At 43.3% G+C, this 17,346-nt stretch overlaps 1 protein-coding gene across 1 annotated transcript; it reads left to right on the top strand.

Annotated features, from left to right (window-relative positions):
* Positions 1–466: 466 nt before the first annotated feature.
* SLC35B1 (solute carrier family 35 member B1) lies at positions 467–4,839 on the top strand. Its single transcript, XM_030021572.2, has 9 exons — positions 467–701; positions 883–986; positions 1,225–1,355; positions 1,913–1,943; positions 2,158–2,315; positions 2,675–2,801; positions 3,433–3,539; positions 3,819–3,972; positions 4,327–4,839. Exons 1-9 carry the CDS (start codon positions 496–498, stop codon positions 4,377–4,379), a joined length of 1,071 nt encoding a protein of 356 aa, XP_029877432.1. The 5' UTR covers positions 467–495; the 3' UTR covers positions 4,380–4,839.
* Positions 4,840–17,346: the final 12,507 nt, after the last annotated feature.

The raw sequence follows: 17,346 nt of genomic DNA, 5'->3' as shown, positions 1-17,346 counted from the left end.
AAAGCCTGAGGGTGGGCGGGGCGAGGCGCGGAGGGGAGGAGCTTCCCAGGCCCCGCCCACCCGCGGGGCGCGGCGTTGCCGGAGGGTGGGGCACGCGCGCGCCTTCTTCCCCTCGCCGAGTCGCTCAGGCGACGGCGGGAACGCCAACCAGGTCCCGCCCGTTAGCTCCGCCCCCGCTGGTGCAGCCAATCCCCGCGCTCCACATCGGGTTGCGTCACCGCAAGGGCCGCGCTCAGCGAAGGTCCCCAGGCCGGGGGTGCCCCGGGCGCCGCCTGCCCCGGCGGGGGCACCCCGCGGCCGTGACCGGACCGCGGCCCAGCCGCGGCGGGGGAGACCTCGGGGGGGGGTCTCGGTGCTTCCCCCCCGGACCGTCCCCGCCCGGCGCCCAGCGCCGCCCGCTTCCCGCTCCCCCCGGCGGCGAGCCCGGCAGGGAGGCGGGCGATCGCGGCCGAGACCGGGCGGGTCCTGATCGACCGGCGGGCGCAGGCCGGGCGTATGAGGCAGCCCGCTCCGCCGCCGCCGCAGCCGCCGGCCGCGCTGCGGGATGTGGCGCTGGACGTGGCCCCGGCGCTGAGCGGCCGAGCCGCCGCCATGGGAGCGAACGCGAACGGTACCGCTCTGCCCGAGCGCCTCCGCCTACCCGTCTGCTTCCTGGGCGTCTTCGCCTGCTACTTCTACTACGGCATCCTGCAGGAGAGCATGTGAGCGCCGGGGAGAGGGAGCCCCGGGGGCGGCCGTCTTCGCTCCGGGTCCCGGCCCCGGGGGAGCCTGCCCCGGGCTGAGTCCCGCCCGGTGTCTCGGCGCGTCCCCGGGAGAGGGAGGGAGGGAGGCGGCTCCGGGCCGGGCACCCGCCGCTGTCTTGACCGTGTCGCGTTCTTTCAGCACACGGGGACGGTACGGGGAAGGCGCCGAGCAGGAGAAGTTCAAGTACGCCCTGACCCTGGTCTTCATCCAGTGCGTCATCAACGCCGCCTTCGCCAAGCTCCGTAAGTCGGGTCTCGGGAGCGGCCAACCGGGACTTGACACCCCCCGGGGGTGGGCTCCGCTCTGGGTCACTAGTCCGGGGTTCTCCCCCCGCGCCCTGCCCCGGAGGGGACGGTCGCGGCCGCTCTTCGGGCAGAGCATCAGCATCAAGCATCCCTCGCGTCCCCGGTGACGTTCTCCTAGAGGTTTGGCCGTTGTGGCAGCTTCTCCTGACTTTCTTCTTCGTCGTTGTCCTTGCAGTGATCCGGTTTTTCGACGCCGTCAAAGCGGATCGCACCCGGAGCTGGCTCTACGCCGCCTGCTCGCTCTCCTACCTGGGCGCCATGGTTTCCAGCAATTCGGCTCTGCAGTTCGTCAGCTACCCCACTCAGGTGGAGCGGGGCCGGGGAGGGGGGCGGAGGGTGTTCGTGTGTACGGCTTAGCATTCCGTTACCCCCTAATGCTGGGGGTACCCCAAAAACAGGCACCGTGCAGGGGAAGCTAATGCTGTGGAAGAACCGGCTGGTGAAATGATGTGGAGGGAAACTGTGATTTTGACTTATTTTCCTGTAGCCGCATCTGTGGGGCTGTAGCGCCGTGTTTCAGTCAGCACTGGGTGTGTAGAGAGGGGTTAAGAGAGCTCCGACTGTTACAGAAAGAGAATAACAATCCCTAGAGATGATGGGAATTTGCTAACTGGGAGTCGGCACTAACGTTGGAGGGCTTGAAACGATTTCTGAAACCTTCACCATTCATTTAGCAGTTGCTGTGTGGTGGGGTTGGGGTTTTTTTTTTTTTGCATGTCCTTTTTTGAAGTATTGGGTATGTTTTGTTGGAAGGGTGCAGCAGGGTGGTCTGATCCCGTAGGGTCACCCCTGTATTGCTGTGATCTCTTTCATCGCCAGCACGCGATGATATGTGAATAGTTACTACAATTTTTCTTTTGCAGGTCCTAGGTAAATCTTGTAAGCCCATTCCAGGTAAGCAAATTTCACATTTCTTCTCATGCGTTTGTGTGCATTACTCATGCCCTCAACGAGGACCTCGGTTGTTGTCAAAATAGTGCATCTCCCCTCCTGTCTGCTCCGCCATGGGAAAAGCAAGTGGTGCTTTATCTGTGTGTCGTTCTGTTGGGCCAAGTCAAATTCCCATGCGAGGGTTCTGGGAGTGGTTTGTGACGTTGCTTCTTTACAGTCATGCTTTTAGGAGTGACTTTGCTGCGGAAGAAGTATCCACCGGCCAAGTATCTCTGCGTCCTCTTGATAGTCGCAGGCGTGGCCCTGTTTCTGTACAAACCTAAAAAGGGGGCTGGGAGCGATGACCACGTCTTTGGCTACGGAGAACTCCTTCTGGTGAGCACTGCCAAGGCACAGACAACCCTGGCAGGGGTGAGGAGGAACAAACAGTTGCAACACCGATAAGGCCGCGTCCTTTGTACCTCAAGCGTACCCTAAAGCTGATGTGGAAACACTTCTGCAGAAGGACGCCTGGGTTTGAGGGGTGCGCTCTTAAGCTGTGGTATGAGATCAGTGCACGAATACACACGCATCCCTCTTAGCATGTGTTTTGAGGCCACAGAATCGCCATTTGATAGGTGATTGGGGTGTTTAAAAAAGAGGGAGAATGAATGTTCAAGATCTTCCCCATAGAGAGGAAATAAAGAATGAAGGTTTTCTTTGCTGTCTCTTATCTCTGTCTCGTCTTTTCTTAGCTGCTGTCCCTGACCTTGGATGGGCTGACTGGTGTATCTCAGGACCACATGAGAGCTCACTACCAAACGGGTTCCAATCACATGATGCTGAACGTTAATCTATGGTCCACCTTGTTCCTGGGGGCTGGTAAGGAACACCCTGCAAAAACCACAGCCACCGCGCCCAGAGACCGCCCTGGGACAGACACCCTGTGGGAAGAGGTGTTGCGTCAAGCTCCAAAAATGGGCCTAGAACACTTTTTGCAATTTCCTTTGTGGTTTTTTTTTGTTTGTTTGTTTGTTTTTCTTTGTATATAAAAAGCCGGGGTTGTCCAGTGTAGCTCTGCTCATGCCCACTAGAGGACACCGCTTCACGCAGAGTGCAGCTGCCCAACGCTTGCTCACTTGTGAGAAGTCAGGCTAGCTCTGTGCTCCCGGGTTTCTACCTGATGGCTCTCTCATGCTGGCAGAGAAGCAAACCGTACCAGTGTAGCTTTTGGCTCCAATTAGGGAGTAGCGCATCTAATTGATTGCTGGGGACTGTTTTGTCAGAATTGGATCTGCAGTTAATGATTGCTTTTTTCATTAATTAACTAGGAAGGTGATCACATTTTCTCCTGTTCTTTTTGTTTTCCACTGTGTGGAATTTAGTCTTTGCTTTTAGTAGCTGCTGTTGGGTTACAAACGTAAACTGAAATTATGCGTAAACTGAAATTAACACTACTGCTCGGGCTGCCTCGGCTCGTAGTTCATGCTTTTCATCTTGATCTTTCTTCCAGGGATACTGTTCACTGGAGAGCTCTGGGAGTTCTTGAGTTTTACAGAACGCTACCCCAGCATCATTTACAACATCTTACTGTTTGGCCTGACAAGCGCACTGGGTCAGGTAAATACACTTCCCGTGTTCTGCAGTCTTCATGGGGATGTGTTTGGCCAGTTCAGAGAGAGCAAAGTAAGGCTGCTTCACTTTCTGTTGCTTTGGCTGTTGCTTGCTTTCTGTACAGGCTACCTTCAGACTGAAACAGGTTTAAGTTTGTATGCAAATAGTCAGGATTTGAAATAAGATTCTTTCGGCTCTGGCTCAATGGCTTTTCATCTGAAAAGAGGATCCGTGTTGTACTTTTTCCAGTCAGACTGACAAAAGGTGTCTGTTTGTTTTTTACAGAGTTTTATTTTCATGACTGTGGTATACTTCGGACCTCTGACTTGTTCCATCATCACCACGACCCGCAAGTTCTTCACCATTTTAGCATCCGTCATTCTATTTGCCAATCCCATCAGTACAATGCAGTGGGTGGGGACAGTCCTGGTGTTCTTGGGTAAGTCTGGGAAGCAAACACCTGAGGCCTTTCCCCTGTTAACTTAAATAGAGGTGATGTATAGCGAGGGGAGAGCTAAAAAAAGACACTGGTCAAAAAAAATCTAATAGTACTAGAACAGTCTGGATGGAATACTGAGTTAGTAGCCTTACCAGTGCACGGAAAGAGGAGTGTGACTTCTAGCAGATCTATTAGGTCTTTCCTCAACCCCACACTGGGTGAGTCACTGCCTCTGAGTGCCCGTTAGTAAATCGCTGCTGTTAAGCTGATTTTTCACAAAGTTCCTTGTGTTATGTTTGTTTGAAGAATGTGAAGAAACTTTCTATGCACATGGATTATTTTATCTCTTTGCAGGCCTTGGACTCGATGCCAAATTTGGAAAGGGAGTAAAGAAGACATCGCATTGAGGAAATGGTTGATCTCCGCAGTTGGAATGAACTTTTAATTTATTGTCTTGTACCTCAAAATCTGTTATGAAACTGGACTCAGGATAGGTAATCAGAAGGAGAGTGTTTGGATTTTTTTTGGTTTAGTTTTTTAATTCTGAATTGTCTTAAAAGTGTAATACTTTAGTTTTAATTGTAATTAAGCTTTTTTTTTTTTTTTTCTTCTGTAATCAAGGCTGCATTACTAGATCCTAGCAGCAGGATGAAATTCTTGCCTTAACAGGAAAAAAAACCTTCATATCTTTATTAAAGAAAAAGTGACAATGGCCACTTTTCCACAACTTTAATTTCAGTATCGTTGGCTGATCTTGGGGAGAAACAGCACACCTCTCTCCAAGGAGAGGGCTCGTCTTAGAATTATGTTAGTTCTTTGGTGCAGCCTGGCAGGATCCCTGGATTAAATGCCTGTTGTTGAAGACAACCCCCTCTTCTGATTGATTGTATGATTTTTCCATAACTGAGTTGGTGGAGCAGCCAGTTGGACATTCTTCCATTAAGACAATATGTGTAAACACCGAGATGCATTATATCCTTCAGCTGAGCCCTTCTAAAACAGAAGCAACTCTTGGCATCTGTAAAAGTTTACAGGAAACCTGTTTAACCAGTGGGGCCCAAATTAATTCTTTTCATCCCCCCTGCTGATGAAGGAACAGGACCCTCTGCTGCTAAAACCGTGCCAAGGTTGTGTGACAACAGCTTCTAAATGTTGAAAGGGCCCTTGTTAATTACCCACCATCATGGTGAGCTTTCGAACACCCGCTCCTGAGCACAGGCTAGCTCCCCAGTGTTGTATGGGGAGGAGTTATTATCATAATGATGCCTTCAGAGTTGGGGAGCAAAATTCTCTGAAGAGCAAACTTTACACATGAAAGCATGTTTCTACCAGCTGTCACTTGGTCTCCATCTGTTCTGTGGCTTTGGCCTTTTGCCCCTCCAGATGGGATCTTGATCTCTTTCCTGAGCGGCTGTTGTCAGTCTTTCTCTCTCCATCCCCTGCTTCCCCCACCCCTCCAGAGTTTCTTACAACTTTTTTGGCCTCAGATTTCGTTTTCATTTAATCTGTCTTACTATCCTATAGTTCTGCTCAAACAACACATTTTGTGGAAAATTAAACCCCAGGGTATTAAAAGATTTTTCTTTGCCACCTTCGCCTCTTGGCTAACTTACATTGTCTTAAAGGTCAAGTGATAAGTAGCAAACAAACATGCTCTCAGTAGTAGAGAATCCTGAAGTAAAAGTTTCTGTGACTTAACTCCATGAATACTGCCTGGTGAACACCGTGTGCTGGCATCTGGTACTGTATGGAGATTCTGGCTTCCCTGAAGACAGTTACGCTTTCCAGTATCTCTAAGGTAATGAATACTATTTCCATTTTATAAAAGGGAGCAGAGAAATGGCATGACTTGTTCATGAACACTGTGGCAGAGATAAGAATTAATTAATTATCTTTTGTGTGATTTAATCATAAAACTATCTTTTCTCTGTGTTTATGTGACTTGCACTCCTCTATCTCTTAGCACTATCTTAAATTTAACCAATTCTCAAACTCGGCAACAAAAAGCAGCAAAAAGATTCTAGGCAAACTCTCCATTCTGTTAGTTTTGCAGACTTGTTTTCCCTTCTATGAAATTAGTCATCTAATGTAGGAGTAGACCCAGCTCCCCTGTTGGTGTGCAAATACAAACACCTGAAAAATGCATTATAAATCACTTACTCCCTCAACCATCCACTTCCTTGTGATAATCTTGGAATTTCTGTTCAAACATGTCGCCTGTTAAGAATATTTGAGTCATTGCTGTTACAAACCACTACTCTATTCTAGAGCTACAAATTGTGTGCTACAAATCAAAGGGAAATCACTCTATTTTGATTCCACAGAAGCAGAATTGCTTATTAGCAATAATTCAATACTCACTAAAACTCTTGGGAAAGTATATGATCAGAAATTGAGGGAGTGAGATAGCAGCAACCTTTTTCCACCATGTTGTCAGTCTGTTATTGGTGATTTCCTTTTTATTTACAGCATCTCAAACCAAATTGCCTCTTCTGTGTACAGAGACTGCTCTTCCTGAACTCTTCTCCCCCTAGTAGCTCTAGGAGATACTGTGTCTTAAAAAAAAAAAAAAAAAAAGACTTTGTTAATTCTTTTCTTAACCACTGAAAAGAAGCCAATATAGTTTCAAGCGAGCTCTTGCCCAAAGCCAAAGGTCTGCCCCCTTCCCCACACTGCAGCAGCCTAGACGACCAGCAGAAAGAAAGAAGCTGAGAGCTTCCTAGAATCTATTTTCTAAGCCAAGATCTGTCTTTACCAATATCTCCAACTTGTCTGTATTCAGAGCACAGATTTAAAGATCAGTCTGCCAAAAAGAAAGAAAATAAAGGAGATTTTCTCTCTCCTGATTGCTGCAGGCTCCCTTGACCCACTTTAGCTCTAAAGTCTATTCCTGGTATTGCTCCAGCTTGGTTCTTGCTGCACCTCTGACTCTTGGTAAGAATTTCTTAAAACAAAGGCAGCTCTTGTACCTACCTTGAGCCTGAATCCTTTGGATTTCCTTGGACAGCTTGCTGTCTTCTCTCCAGACCTCACGTACTGCTAGATCCCCGAGGAGGCTACAAAAGCAATTCAAGAAGCTATTTTCAAATTGGCACTGCCTTTTCTTCTTGGACAGTTCTAACAACACTGCCACAAAACAGGTCCCCAGCTTTGAGCTGCTGGGAGGATTGCTCTAATACCTCTCCCCAGTGACAGACTGGTTGCCACATTTTGAGAAGCCTGCCTGGTGGCTTTTGGTGTATGTTCCTGCTTGAGTTCACCTGTCCCTTTAAATAAAGACAGGTAAACTCCAAGGGAACTGGGTTAGGATCCAGTAACATTTTCATCCTCCGTGTTACTTTTTCCTATTAGAAATGGTAGCTCTTCTTCGAGGCACCTTTTGCAGTGTGATAATTATGTTTAATAATTTTTTGGCTTTGTTCTTTTTTTTATAAACAGCGCAAGTGTCTTCAGAGGCAATGTTTGAATTTTTCGTGAAGTATCAGGAAAGGCTTTCTGTCTTCAAGTAAGAGATTAGTGACATACAATGTGTTGACAGAACTTACTGCATAACATCTAGGGTATGGCTGTGCAAAGGAATCTCTAACTACTGCTGGCAAGTTATATTTTGTTTATTCAAAGAAGGAAGTGTTCTGTTGTAGCATGTGTACCTATAAGCAGCTCAGAGGTTTCAAGGAATCAAAGCACAGTGCCCAGGTTCTCTACCAACAGTCTGGGCTTCACTGGTTCTGCTATGACTCAGTTCATCTCTGCTTTTTTTTTTTAGACATTCTCCAGTTTATTAGAAGGGCGCAAATCTAGTTAAATAAAAAAAGACTACCTTGTTCTTTTTAGTCTTGTGTGCTTGATCTGTCTTTCTTTCCCTAGCTGTAAGCAAGCAATAGTTTTGTGAAAATGCCATATTTTCCAAAATGAAGAGTTTTAGTAAAGTGCAATCACCCTCTGCAGCCAAGATGGTAGGTGCTTTGAACACTCACTGTGTAATGTTTTGAGTTTGGGCTGACTTGCCAAGGAGTTACTAAACGGAATGCTTGTGGTTTGCTCCTTCCTTAGCGGATGTGACTGGTCTTTCTCTGAGTAGAAGAGGAAGGGAAATCAGTTGAGTAGGAGATTAGTTTATTAAGTGCCTTAGACAAAGCCCTGCAAGTGCAAAACATGAAGGTCAGACTGAGAAGTTAGGAAGAGATTCCACCTTCCTCTCCTCTGCTTTTTGTTGGCTCCGGAGTCCCAACTCTGAGTCCATTTATGACTCAGCTAGTTACCAGCAGGGGGAACTCTTATTTCAATCATTTTCTAGAAATACAAGGAGAAAAACAACAAAAAAGCAGTTCCTCTTTAATTAGTGATATAACTGTACTTCGAGTCTTTGTGCTTACAGTAAAAACATAATGTGGAAATCAAGGTCTTCCATTTTTATTCTGCTTAATTCTTTTTGACCATCAGCAGAGACTACATTGAAGCTAAGTCGTTAGAAGCTTTAGGACAATCACCATCTCTTCTGCAGAATGGCCTTCAGTACAGATAGCATGGGTATAAATAAGTATGTGCACACCTGCATGTCCTCTTGTCCTCGTGTAACACAAAGAGCTGGCTTCCTGCACAGCAGCAGCCATTGGCATCAAAGTCGATGTTTTTGAAAACATTTCTGCCAGAATTCTCCTAGGAACCTTGTCAGTTCTTGGTGGTTCCAGGGAGATGAGAAGAGTCACGCACGTACTGAGAATAAACAGCAGATTACATTGCTGCAGTGTTTGTGCCTGTTGTCCCTCCAGGAGGAACTCGCTGATGTATCAGCTAAGAAAGGTGAAGTTTTATTTCATAGCTAACTGAGACATGGCATCCACAGGGGGGAGAATTTGGCAGCTGCATTCCTTTTCCTTTCATCCTCCTTGTTTTTAAGAGCTCCTTCTGCAACTCCATCAGCAGCTGTTTAAAAAACCCCAAATGTTTAGAGAACACATAGAATAAGGTAGATGATACTGTATGCGTGTATATCTTGTAGAGGTGGATATAATTGTATAACAGTGATCATTTTCTGGTCACAGCATAGTAAAGACTGATGCTCAAATGACAACAGCTTAAGGGATAAGGACGTTGCCATTACTGCTTTGAAATCAATAAATTGGCAATCTTGAAGATACCAGTTAAAAACCCCAACCCTAACAGTCGTTCTTAAGAACAACTAGGATTTATGCTGTGCCACTCAGTTAAGAGTCGGTGATTATGTGAGCTTAATCTACTGGATTCCACACAGTCTTGCAAAGGAAATGGGAATTCCTATCAGATTTCATGGACCAAAAAGCACATGAGAATCAGAATAGCACCCATCGGGGAAAACACATGCTAGCTTTAGAGTCCCACTTTAGCATATAGTAAGTTTATGCTCACTAGTAGTAGGAAGAAGTTTGTAAGGCCAATAGGGATGAGATATGCATTTGAAATATATACTCTTATAATAAACAGTTTCATACTTAGATTTACAGTTCATACCTAACAGAATTTCAGCAACAGTGATCCAGGGATGCATCTAATGAACAGGAAAAACAATATTTGCCTCAGACTGAAACTGAGCTGGATGTCACACTGGAATGAGGTATTTAAGGCTCTAAATATTTTAAGGAAAAAAATAAGATGAAAAGTGCATTTAAAGCTTCAGAATTAAATTAGCAAAAATGGTCATATGGCTTTTTTCCTTTTTCTTGCTATGCTTTTCTGCAGTGCTTGCAATGTCATTTTCATTCTTTTTGTATATTTATGCACGTATAGGATCCTGAACACTTAATACCACCTTTGTCATCACAGTTGAGTTACTTTGGCAAGCTCACAGCCTATTTTCAAAGTTTTTATCAGCAATTAACCTGTTCTAAAGGAAAAAATTGTTCAGAAGACAGCATGGTTTTCATACACAGTACTTGTTGAAATACTGACTCATTCATTAGAGGTGTTTTGCTATAAGAATGCAAAAAAAGACTGCCAGAGTCAGGGATGGTGGTGTGTTTTTTCCTGGAAGTAGGTTCGGGTCCTTTACTCGGTCTTCAGTTACTCCAAGAGCAGCACAAATGTGCAGCATTAGGCATTCCCAAGAGCAGTTCTATTAGCACCGACCAGTTGCTGAAGAATCCATAAAAGTTAAAATCCAGCCAGGTCAGTCATGGAAACCTTCCATTACTTGGAATGAGGACTAAGTCTTTTGCTTGACTGAAACTTGAAAATGGGAATGAATGGAGTGAAATATTTTAATAGGCATACATAATTTTGGGGACAGCAAGGAAAGATTTCCATAATGGTGCTTGTACATAGTGATTTGGTTTTCTGCAGGTGGGACTAGCACCCCCCACTTTTTAATCCAATGTTGTTGTAATTTCCCCTTTACAATAGCCAGTTTAAAGACAACACAAAGGAATCTTGCAGTGGCCCTGGAACAAGAATAGAGGGCATACAAGGCCCATCTGTAATGGCCTTTTCCCATCAACAGCAGAAAACTGTCCTCCAAAGGACTATTTCCCACCTAAAATTAAACATTATAAGGCAATAACAATCTCAGCCCTCTCAAGTACACTCACACAGTAGGGATCATTGTCTCCAGTTTCTGTGGTAGTGGAAAAAGTAGACAGTTGAGTGTGTGTCCTCTGGCAGCATGACTGCCTGACATTCATTAGCTAAACTTCTAAAAATCACTTCTCAGAACAATGCAAACTGTTTTCCAGGCAAAGGCTGCCTCTCTTATTCCTTATCAGCTTTGAGGAGTGGAGTCTGCTTTCCAGACAAATTTGAAGCCTGCTCTGATTTAGTTTATTCTCAGAATTGTAGTGTCACTTTCTCCCAAGGTCTTGAGAGATCTCATTCAGTGAACGTGATAGGCTATAATTTGTTAATTAGTTTTACAGTGAATGTGGCAAGAAAAACAAAATCCTTGTCTTGGGATTAAAAAACACCACCATTTTGGATTAGCAGATTCTGCCCCTGCCTTAGGACCTGTGTGGCACTCCAATAACCTAAAGTGTTCCAATGATTACGAAGTTTGTTATTTTTGTATGAACAACTAGACTAGATCTGCAAAAAGGGAGTGTTCCCAGCCACATCTGGAGAGGTGTAAAATTCGGATCTGAACACACTAAGCACAACTGAATTACCAACTTCTTTAAATAACAAGGCCTGAGATGTATCAAGTTGGGCACTTCAAATTAGTCCATAGTTTTGACATAAGCCTTATTTTCTCTGGTTTGATAAATTCTAAGATGTCTTTTTTTTTTTCCCTTCTGTCTATATTGCATGAAGCATATTATCACTTAAAATCACAGAGGTACTGGTTAAGATAACTTCATTAATATTCCTAAGCAGCAAGACACCATTAGCTGATAATTCAGGAAATGCCCAGGAAGAAATCAATTATTTTTGCAGTCAGTAAATATTTTAGGAAGTGTGAGTTACATAAATCTTGGGAACCCATACAGGATGCAACATTTCATTTCATTATCTATAAACTTACCCAGTCACAGAAAGGGATAGCACAGTCCAGTGAAAAAAGTAGTTCTGTAAATACTGGAATTAGCAACACCTAGTTTCCTACAGATTTGAGGTTTGTGGTTGATTGTGGCTCCCATTTAAGCTTTCTCCATATGCAGCATATTCAGAGTTTCTCCCCCATGCGGACACACTAGTGGTTATTAAACTGTAGTGTAATGTCTTAGAGCGCTTGGGGAGGTCCCTTTTCTCTACCCAACCCTTACTTTGATGGAATGTGGTAGAATGCAATGATCTTTGAGACCTCTACTTCTTTTTTTTTTTAATTTGGTTGGAAAACACTGCTGAATTAGAAGTTATTGAGGGATGGGGTAGAAAGATAGGAACAACCTAAGCTTTGTCTTCTTAGGAAATCAGGTTAAAGATAATGTGTTCGTGCAATTAAAGACTACAGCATACAGATCTCTACAATAAGACCAAAATATTGCATGGACAACCTTACTTTTGGCTGATCTTTATGGCTTCTGAATGCTTGGTTTTGAAATCACTGTTCTAGAAAACAATTTTCTATGCAATAACTGAATGCATCTTCAAATGAAATTAAACATCTGAATACTCATTACTGCCATTTTGGTTGCAGTAACTTAATGCCATAATAGTCATTGCAGGGCATTGCTAATGAGAAGGCAAAAACAAAGAACTGATTAGCTCCACATTAAGCTCTTGAGTTCTGTAAGGATGTTCTAGAGTAGCAATATTTAAGTCACAATACTTGCTAGAATTTGTGTAATAAAGTGCATATTGACAGCTAATATTTATCATTGTGTTGAAAGCACAAACTTAGAGAGCTCTCTTCCACCAGCATTAAAAAAACAGAACAAGACTAAACTGTCATCTAGTTATGAATCCTGATGCTGAGTAATTGAAAAATTCTTAGTTTGTGGATACCTTAAAAATGCTGCTTTTCCCTTAACTGGTGTTATTCCCTGCAAGGTCCAGGCTGCATATGCACTTTTACATTCTCCCTTTACTACATCACTTCTCTTCATTGTTCCCTACTTTTTTCATACTGGATTTACTTCCTCTCTTTCTCTTTTTCTTTTTTTCCCCCCCTTCAGCTGTTTGAGCCCTTTATGCTCATTCATACTTTCATGCTCTGTTATACAGAGTGAATCTTATCCTCGATTTTCAACTCTTTTGTCCAATTATCTCTCTGTACCTCTAGAAGGGGAAAACAGCAGTGATAAAAAACCTTCAGACTCTCTTACAGTCCGTTCCCACTTCTCCACTAAGGAAGATTGCTGTGATAACATTGAAGATTAATTCTTGTTTGTGGAGAAAAGCTGGTTTGAATAAATCGGAGGACTTTTGACAATGTTCTGAGCTCCTCTACTCTGCAGGTGCTAGCAGAGTTAACAGCATCTTGGAGAAAGGAAAATAATTTCACAGACCATTAGGGCTGGTGGGAAGCAGCAGGATCAGGTTTTAATGAATACAGGATCAAAAGCATCTTAAAGCAAACCAGCACTGAAAACAAGAGCAGGCTCATCAGGGAAGACAGGAGATGCTTCTAACGAGAAACAAAGCACCAACTCAAAGACGTTAGGGAGTCACTTTCTCACAATAGTGCATTTTAAAGTATAATTTCCTCTTCTAAAAAATTAGCTTTGATACTTTTCCAATACATGCAAAAATAGCACCATGAATAGATTCCCTGCAATTAAAATCTCTAAGTCAGAGTTTTTCCAAAGGAGGTCAAGATTTTGTTAAACAATGTTTGTTTTCTCACAAATAAAAGTAGTTTTTAATCACAGCAACAATGACTAAGTTATCTTACAGTATTTTGAAGTCAGGAAAGCAAATTTGGACAAGAAATATGCATAGCAGGAAACTCAGAATGGTTTGTATGTGAAAAAGGAGAGTATCCCACCACTACCAGCAGGCACTTTCTCATAGAAGTGCTGATCACTATTGTATTTTCTACTGAATTTAACGCTGTATGTATGTGGTGGCTGTGCTAGAGCAAATTTATCCTTTCATGCTCCAAGGGACATAGGTGCTACTGGATCCGAATGTAATGAAAGTAGAAGCTAATTGCTTAAATGCTCAGGCAATGATGGTTTTGAGCACATGCATAACCAGAAACTGACAACACTTAAGTGAACTTTCAGGTAAGAAAGGGCAGTACCTGAAAAATTTAGGTACCTGTGATTTTATACACCTGTTGAAGAAGAACTGGTTTTAGTCATAGTTTTGAATCTGGATGCCTAAAACCCACCTAATTCCTATACTCTTCTGGATTTCTGCTTTGAAACTGGAAGCAACTGGTTTTCCAATTTTGTCTTTTTTTTTTTTTTAATATGAGTAAGCTGCTTAACTTCTTTACACTTTTAAAAGTTTTAAAAGATGGGTAACATTCAACTTACCCTCCTACTCCATCCAACACTGAAGATGACTTAATTTATAGTGAAGGAAATGTGAGGATACTGGACGCTATCTAGCTCAGTACTTGCTATTCTGTTGCAAATTAAATTTTGAGGAAAAGGGTTGCAAAAGAAAAAACTCACCAGTTTCCTTTCCCTGGAGGATGCTCAGACTTACATAGTTCAAAGCAGCCAGTATCTCAGAAGCTTTTCCTTTCATCACAAACCATATCGGCACTTAACTGTCCTCTAGTGTGCTCTGCTAGTGCCAAAGCTTAGACTCCTTCGACAAGATAAATAATAATGTAGGCTTTGTACTGGGCTAGGTGAGAGCATGACATTTTCAAGAGGATGGAGATACCCTAGCAGAAGTCAGACCGCAAGGATAACCTATTAGATACTAGATTTTTAATTGGCTATGACACAAATATTACTATTTCACAATGAAACCATAAAAGCCTATAATACCAAGATTCTTTTTATGTCTTAAATTTCAAACAAACAAACAAACAGTAACCATATCCTCAAACCAAGCAACAATTGCATTACTGTTTGTGAATATACCACAGCATTCCTTTTGCGTTACATATGGAAAATGAGTTACATAGATGTCTCACTGGTGCAAGGAGAGGTGAATCAAGCAACTTGCCATGTCTGTGTGACTGTTGCATATATAAAAGCTTCATTAAGTCTCCCCAGTGATTGGAGATGGGTTTTGTTTAGAATGGTTTTGTTTGTTTTTGTAACAAAGATAGCAAATACAGGAAATAATTAAATAACTGTGTTTTCATACTCTCCCAATCATCAGGAGCCTATATGAGATTTTAATTAGTGCTGCATTTTCAATAACTCTGTATCCGTACGTGTTGCAGATTCTTTCCTGGATAACAGGGAGATAATTATGAGAATCCTGTTTTTCAGTTTCTCACTAAAGGGATGGCTGATATATTTAATCATGATGTAGAAATGCTGGCAGCTTTCTCTGAGTTCAGCCTCTCTCTAATTACATTTCTAGATTTTTAGTAAATTGAAAGGGAAAACGTAGGAACAAAATAATTAAAACCAAAGAGGAAGTGAATATTAAAAAGCAGGAGCTATTTAAAATTCTTGCACACGACTTTCATGGACATCAGTTTAATCAGCTTCACATAAAAATCAAACTTACATATACACAAAAGTAACACCTACAAACCTATATGTACATTAGCATTTACTGGTTCTTTTCATGCAGAAAAAACAACCTGTCTTGTATCACTCAGATGATACTGAGAATTATCCCCCAAATGAATGCATTTGATAATTTGGTACTCTTACGTGGACAGTAGTGTCAAAACACACACACATCAGCGTATCCCCATGCAAGTTTTCAAGGTTCAAGCAGTACCTGCACCTAGGAATTGTCCAGTAATTTTATTACAGAATTGTATTAAAGATAGAAGGTGGTAGTGTTTGTGAAGAGTAAGTGACAGCATTTCACTTCTATCTGTCACTTATGAGGGCAGAATTGACCCTAAATAACTTTTTCATATGAGGGAGAGTGAAATTCGATCCTTCATTTTCACAGATACACGATTTAATTTTCTACTTCCTGGGAACAAGAGAATTTTGATCAGGAGAACGTCATAAACTGCAAAAGAGGTTGACCTCCCTACCGCTAAGTGACACATGGCCAGTGTTGAATTAAAGGAGACGTTTCTGTTTGTTCTATCTAGAAAGCCCTTGTATCAAAAGTCTGCAGCCTAAGTGCTCTAATGCAGGAGGGGAGGGGGGAAATCTCTCTGTTTTCTCTAAAACTGGTGCTGTAATTTCCTTTTGTATTTCAACTGTGAGAGGATAAATACATCAGTAAAAATCCACAGTTTGTATTGAGAATATAAAATCCAGGATAATGGATAGGGTATGAAAATAAGTTTCTAGGAGAAACGTGTAGCCAGAATAGGAATGCTGATACCAATTCTGTACTTCCCAAGAGGCAGTTTTATGGCATTTCTTCATTATCAATGCAGCATTACCTGCTGTTTTGTCACCATAGGCAGCAGTTTGTGAAATGAAGGAATGAAGCAGGGTCCAAGAATTGGTCATGACTTGGATGAGATACTTGCCAGGAAAACCCAGGACACTGCAGAAAATGTTAGCAATAAAACAGGGAATATTCTCCGAGTCAGTAGTGGATGAATGTGGCAGCCTAGTGTACAGGACCAATTGTGCTATGAGATGCAGCATTTTTCATGTGAGAGAATGAGATATGAGATAAAAAGACTTTGCATCTTTCATTTCAGTAAGTGTAGCTGTGATATGTATCATGTAACCTAGCTAATTTGGTTATTGGGGTGCTTTGTGTGTAATTGTATTAATTCACTCTAAGATGAGACTGAAACCGGCAGGAAAGAAAGGCTAGTTCTGGATAAACTTCTCTACAAACATTCGAGTAATTAAGGACTACTAACAATGAAAATTTTGCTCTGGTTGCAAACCATTACAAATTAGAAGAGAAGACCCATACATAGATGAGATCTTAGGATCACAGGGTAATTTGGGTTGGGACTTCAGGACATCATCTAGTCCAACCTGCTCAAAACAGGGTCACCTATGAGATCTGGCAAGCTTGCTCAGGGCTTTATTTAATCAGGCCTTGAAAACCCCCAATAGAGACTGTGTTGTCTCTCTGGGCAACCTGTCCAAATGCTCATCTATGATCACGATGAAAAACAATCTGATATCCAGTCTAAATCTCTCATTTTTACTTTTGTTTGTCATCCTCCTGCCACGTACCACTGTGAAGTGCCTGGCTCCATTTGCTTGATAACCCCCTTGTGGGTACCAAAAGGTCTATAAGGTCTCCCTTAAGCTTTTGATCTAGACCCCTGAATGACAGACATAAGCATGTTTGCTTTATAATCCTTTTCTCAAAATGTTAAAATAAATGCTGTGCTTTGAGAAAACTTACCAATCATCCTCAAACTTGGCAAGAAATTTTCATTGTGCAAGTGTGGGGAGCCGTTCTTCACAAGCACTGGAGACCCATGTGCTGAAACGGCCCACAACCCAGCCTGAAGTGAGAGAAGGGGGAAGAACTGTTTGTATTTTCACTACGTGACAGTAAGCCCAACCCTCAAAGGAACAAGGAGGAAAGGTGAAACCAGACCACACCACCACAGCAAGAGAAAAAAAAGTACACCCTCTCATCTCCTCTCACACCTCCTCCTGGAGTGGAGATTTAAAATAAAACCCTACACCAACTCCAAGCAGAGCCCTCAACCCTCACCCAACACCAGAAAAAAAGAGTTCTCCAAAGCAGAAAGGGGAGAACGGCGCGCCATGACCCCCGCCAGCCGATTCCTCACAGAGCCGCGAGGAAAGGGCAGCCGACGCGCGCCACCCCACTCGACGCCTTTCCCGCCTTTTCCCCCGCCTCCCTTGCTCCCCGTCCCTCCCCGCGCAGGCGCAGCTCGCCGCTCTCCTCTCCCCCCCCGCTCCGGTGGCGTGT

The sequence above is a fragment of the Aquila chrysaetos genome, chromosome 8 (assembly GCF_900496995.4).
Source record: "Aquila chrysaetos chrysaetos chromosome 8, bAquChr1.4, whole genome shotgun sequence".
Classification (NCBI taxonomy): Eukaryota; Metazoa; Chordata; class Aves; order Accipitriformes; family Accipitridae; genus Aquila; species Aquila chrysaetos.
Note: the sequence above shows the minus strand (reverse complement) of the source record. Positions and strands in the feature narration are given on the sequence as shown.

Bases quoted from the DNA above. Each gene is read 5' to 3' on its own strand.
- SLC35B1 (XM_030021572.2), top strand. From the start codon at position 496: ATGAGGCAGCCCGCTCCGCCGCCGCCGCAGCCGCCGGCCGCGCTGCGG. The intron at 1,356-1,912 runs GTGGAGCGGGGC...TTTCTTTTGCAG, and splicing joins TCGTCAGCTACCCCACTCAG to GTCCTAGGTAAATCTTGTAA. The intron at 3,973-4,326 runs GTAAGTCTGGGA...ATCTCTTTGCAG, and splicing joins GACAGTCCTGGTGTTCTTGG to GCCTTGGACTCGATGCCAAA.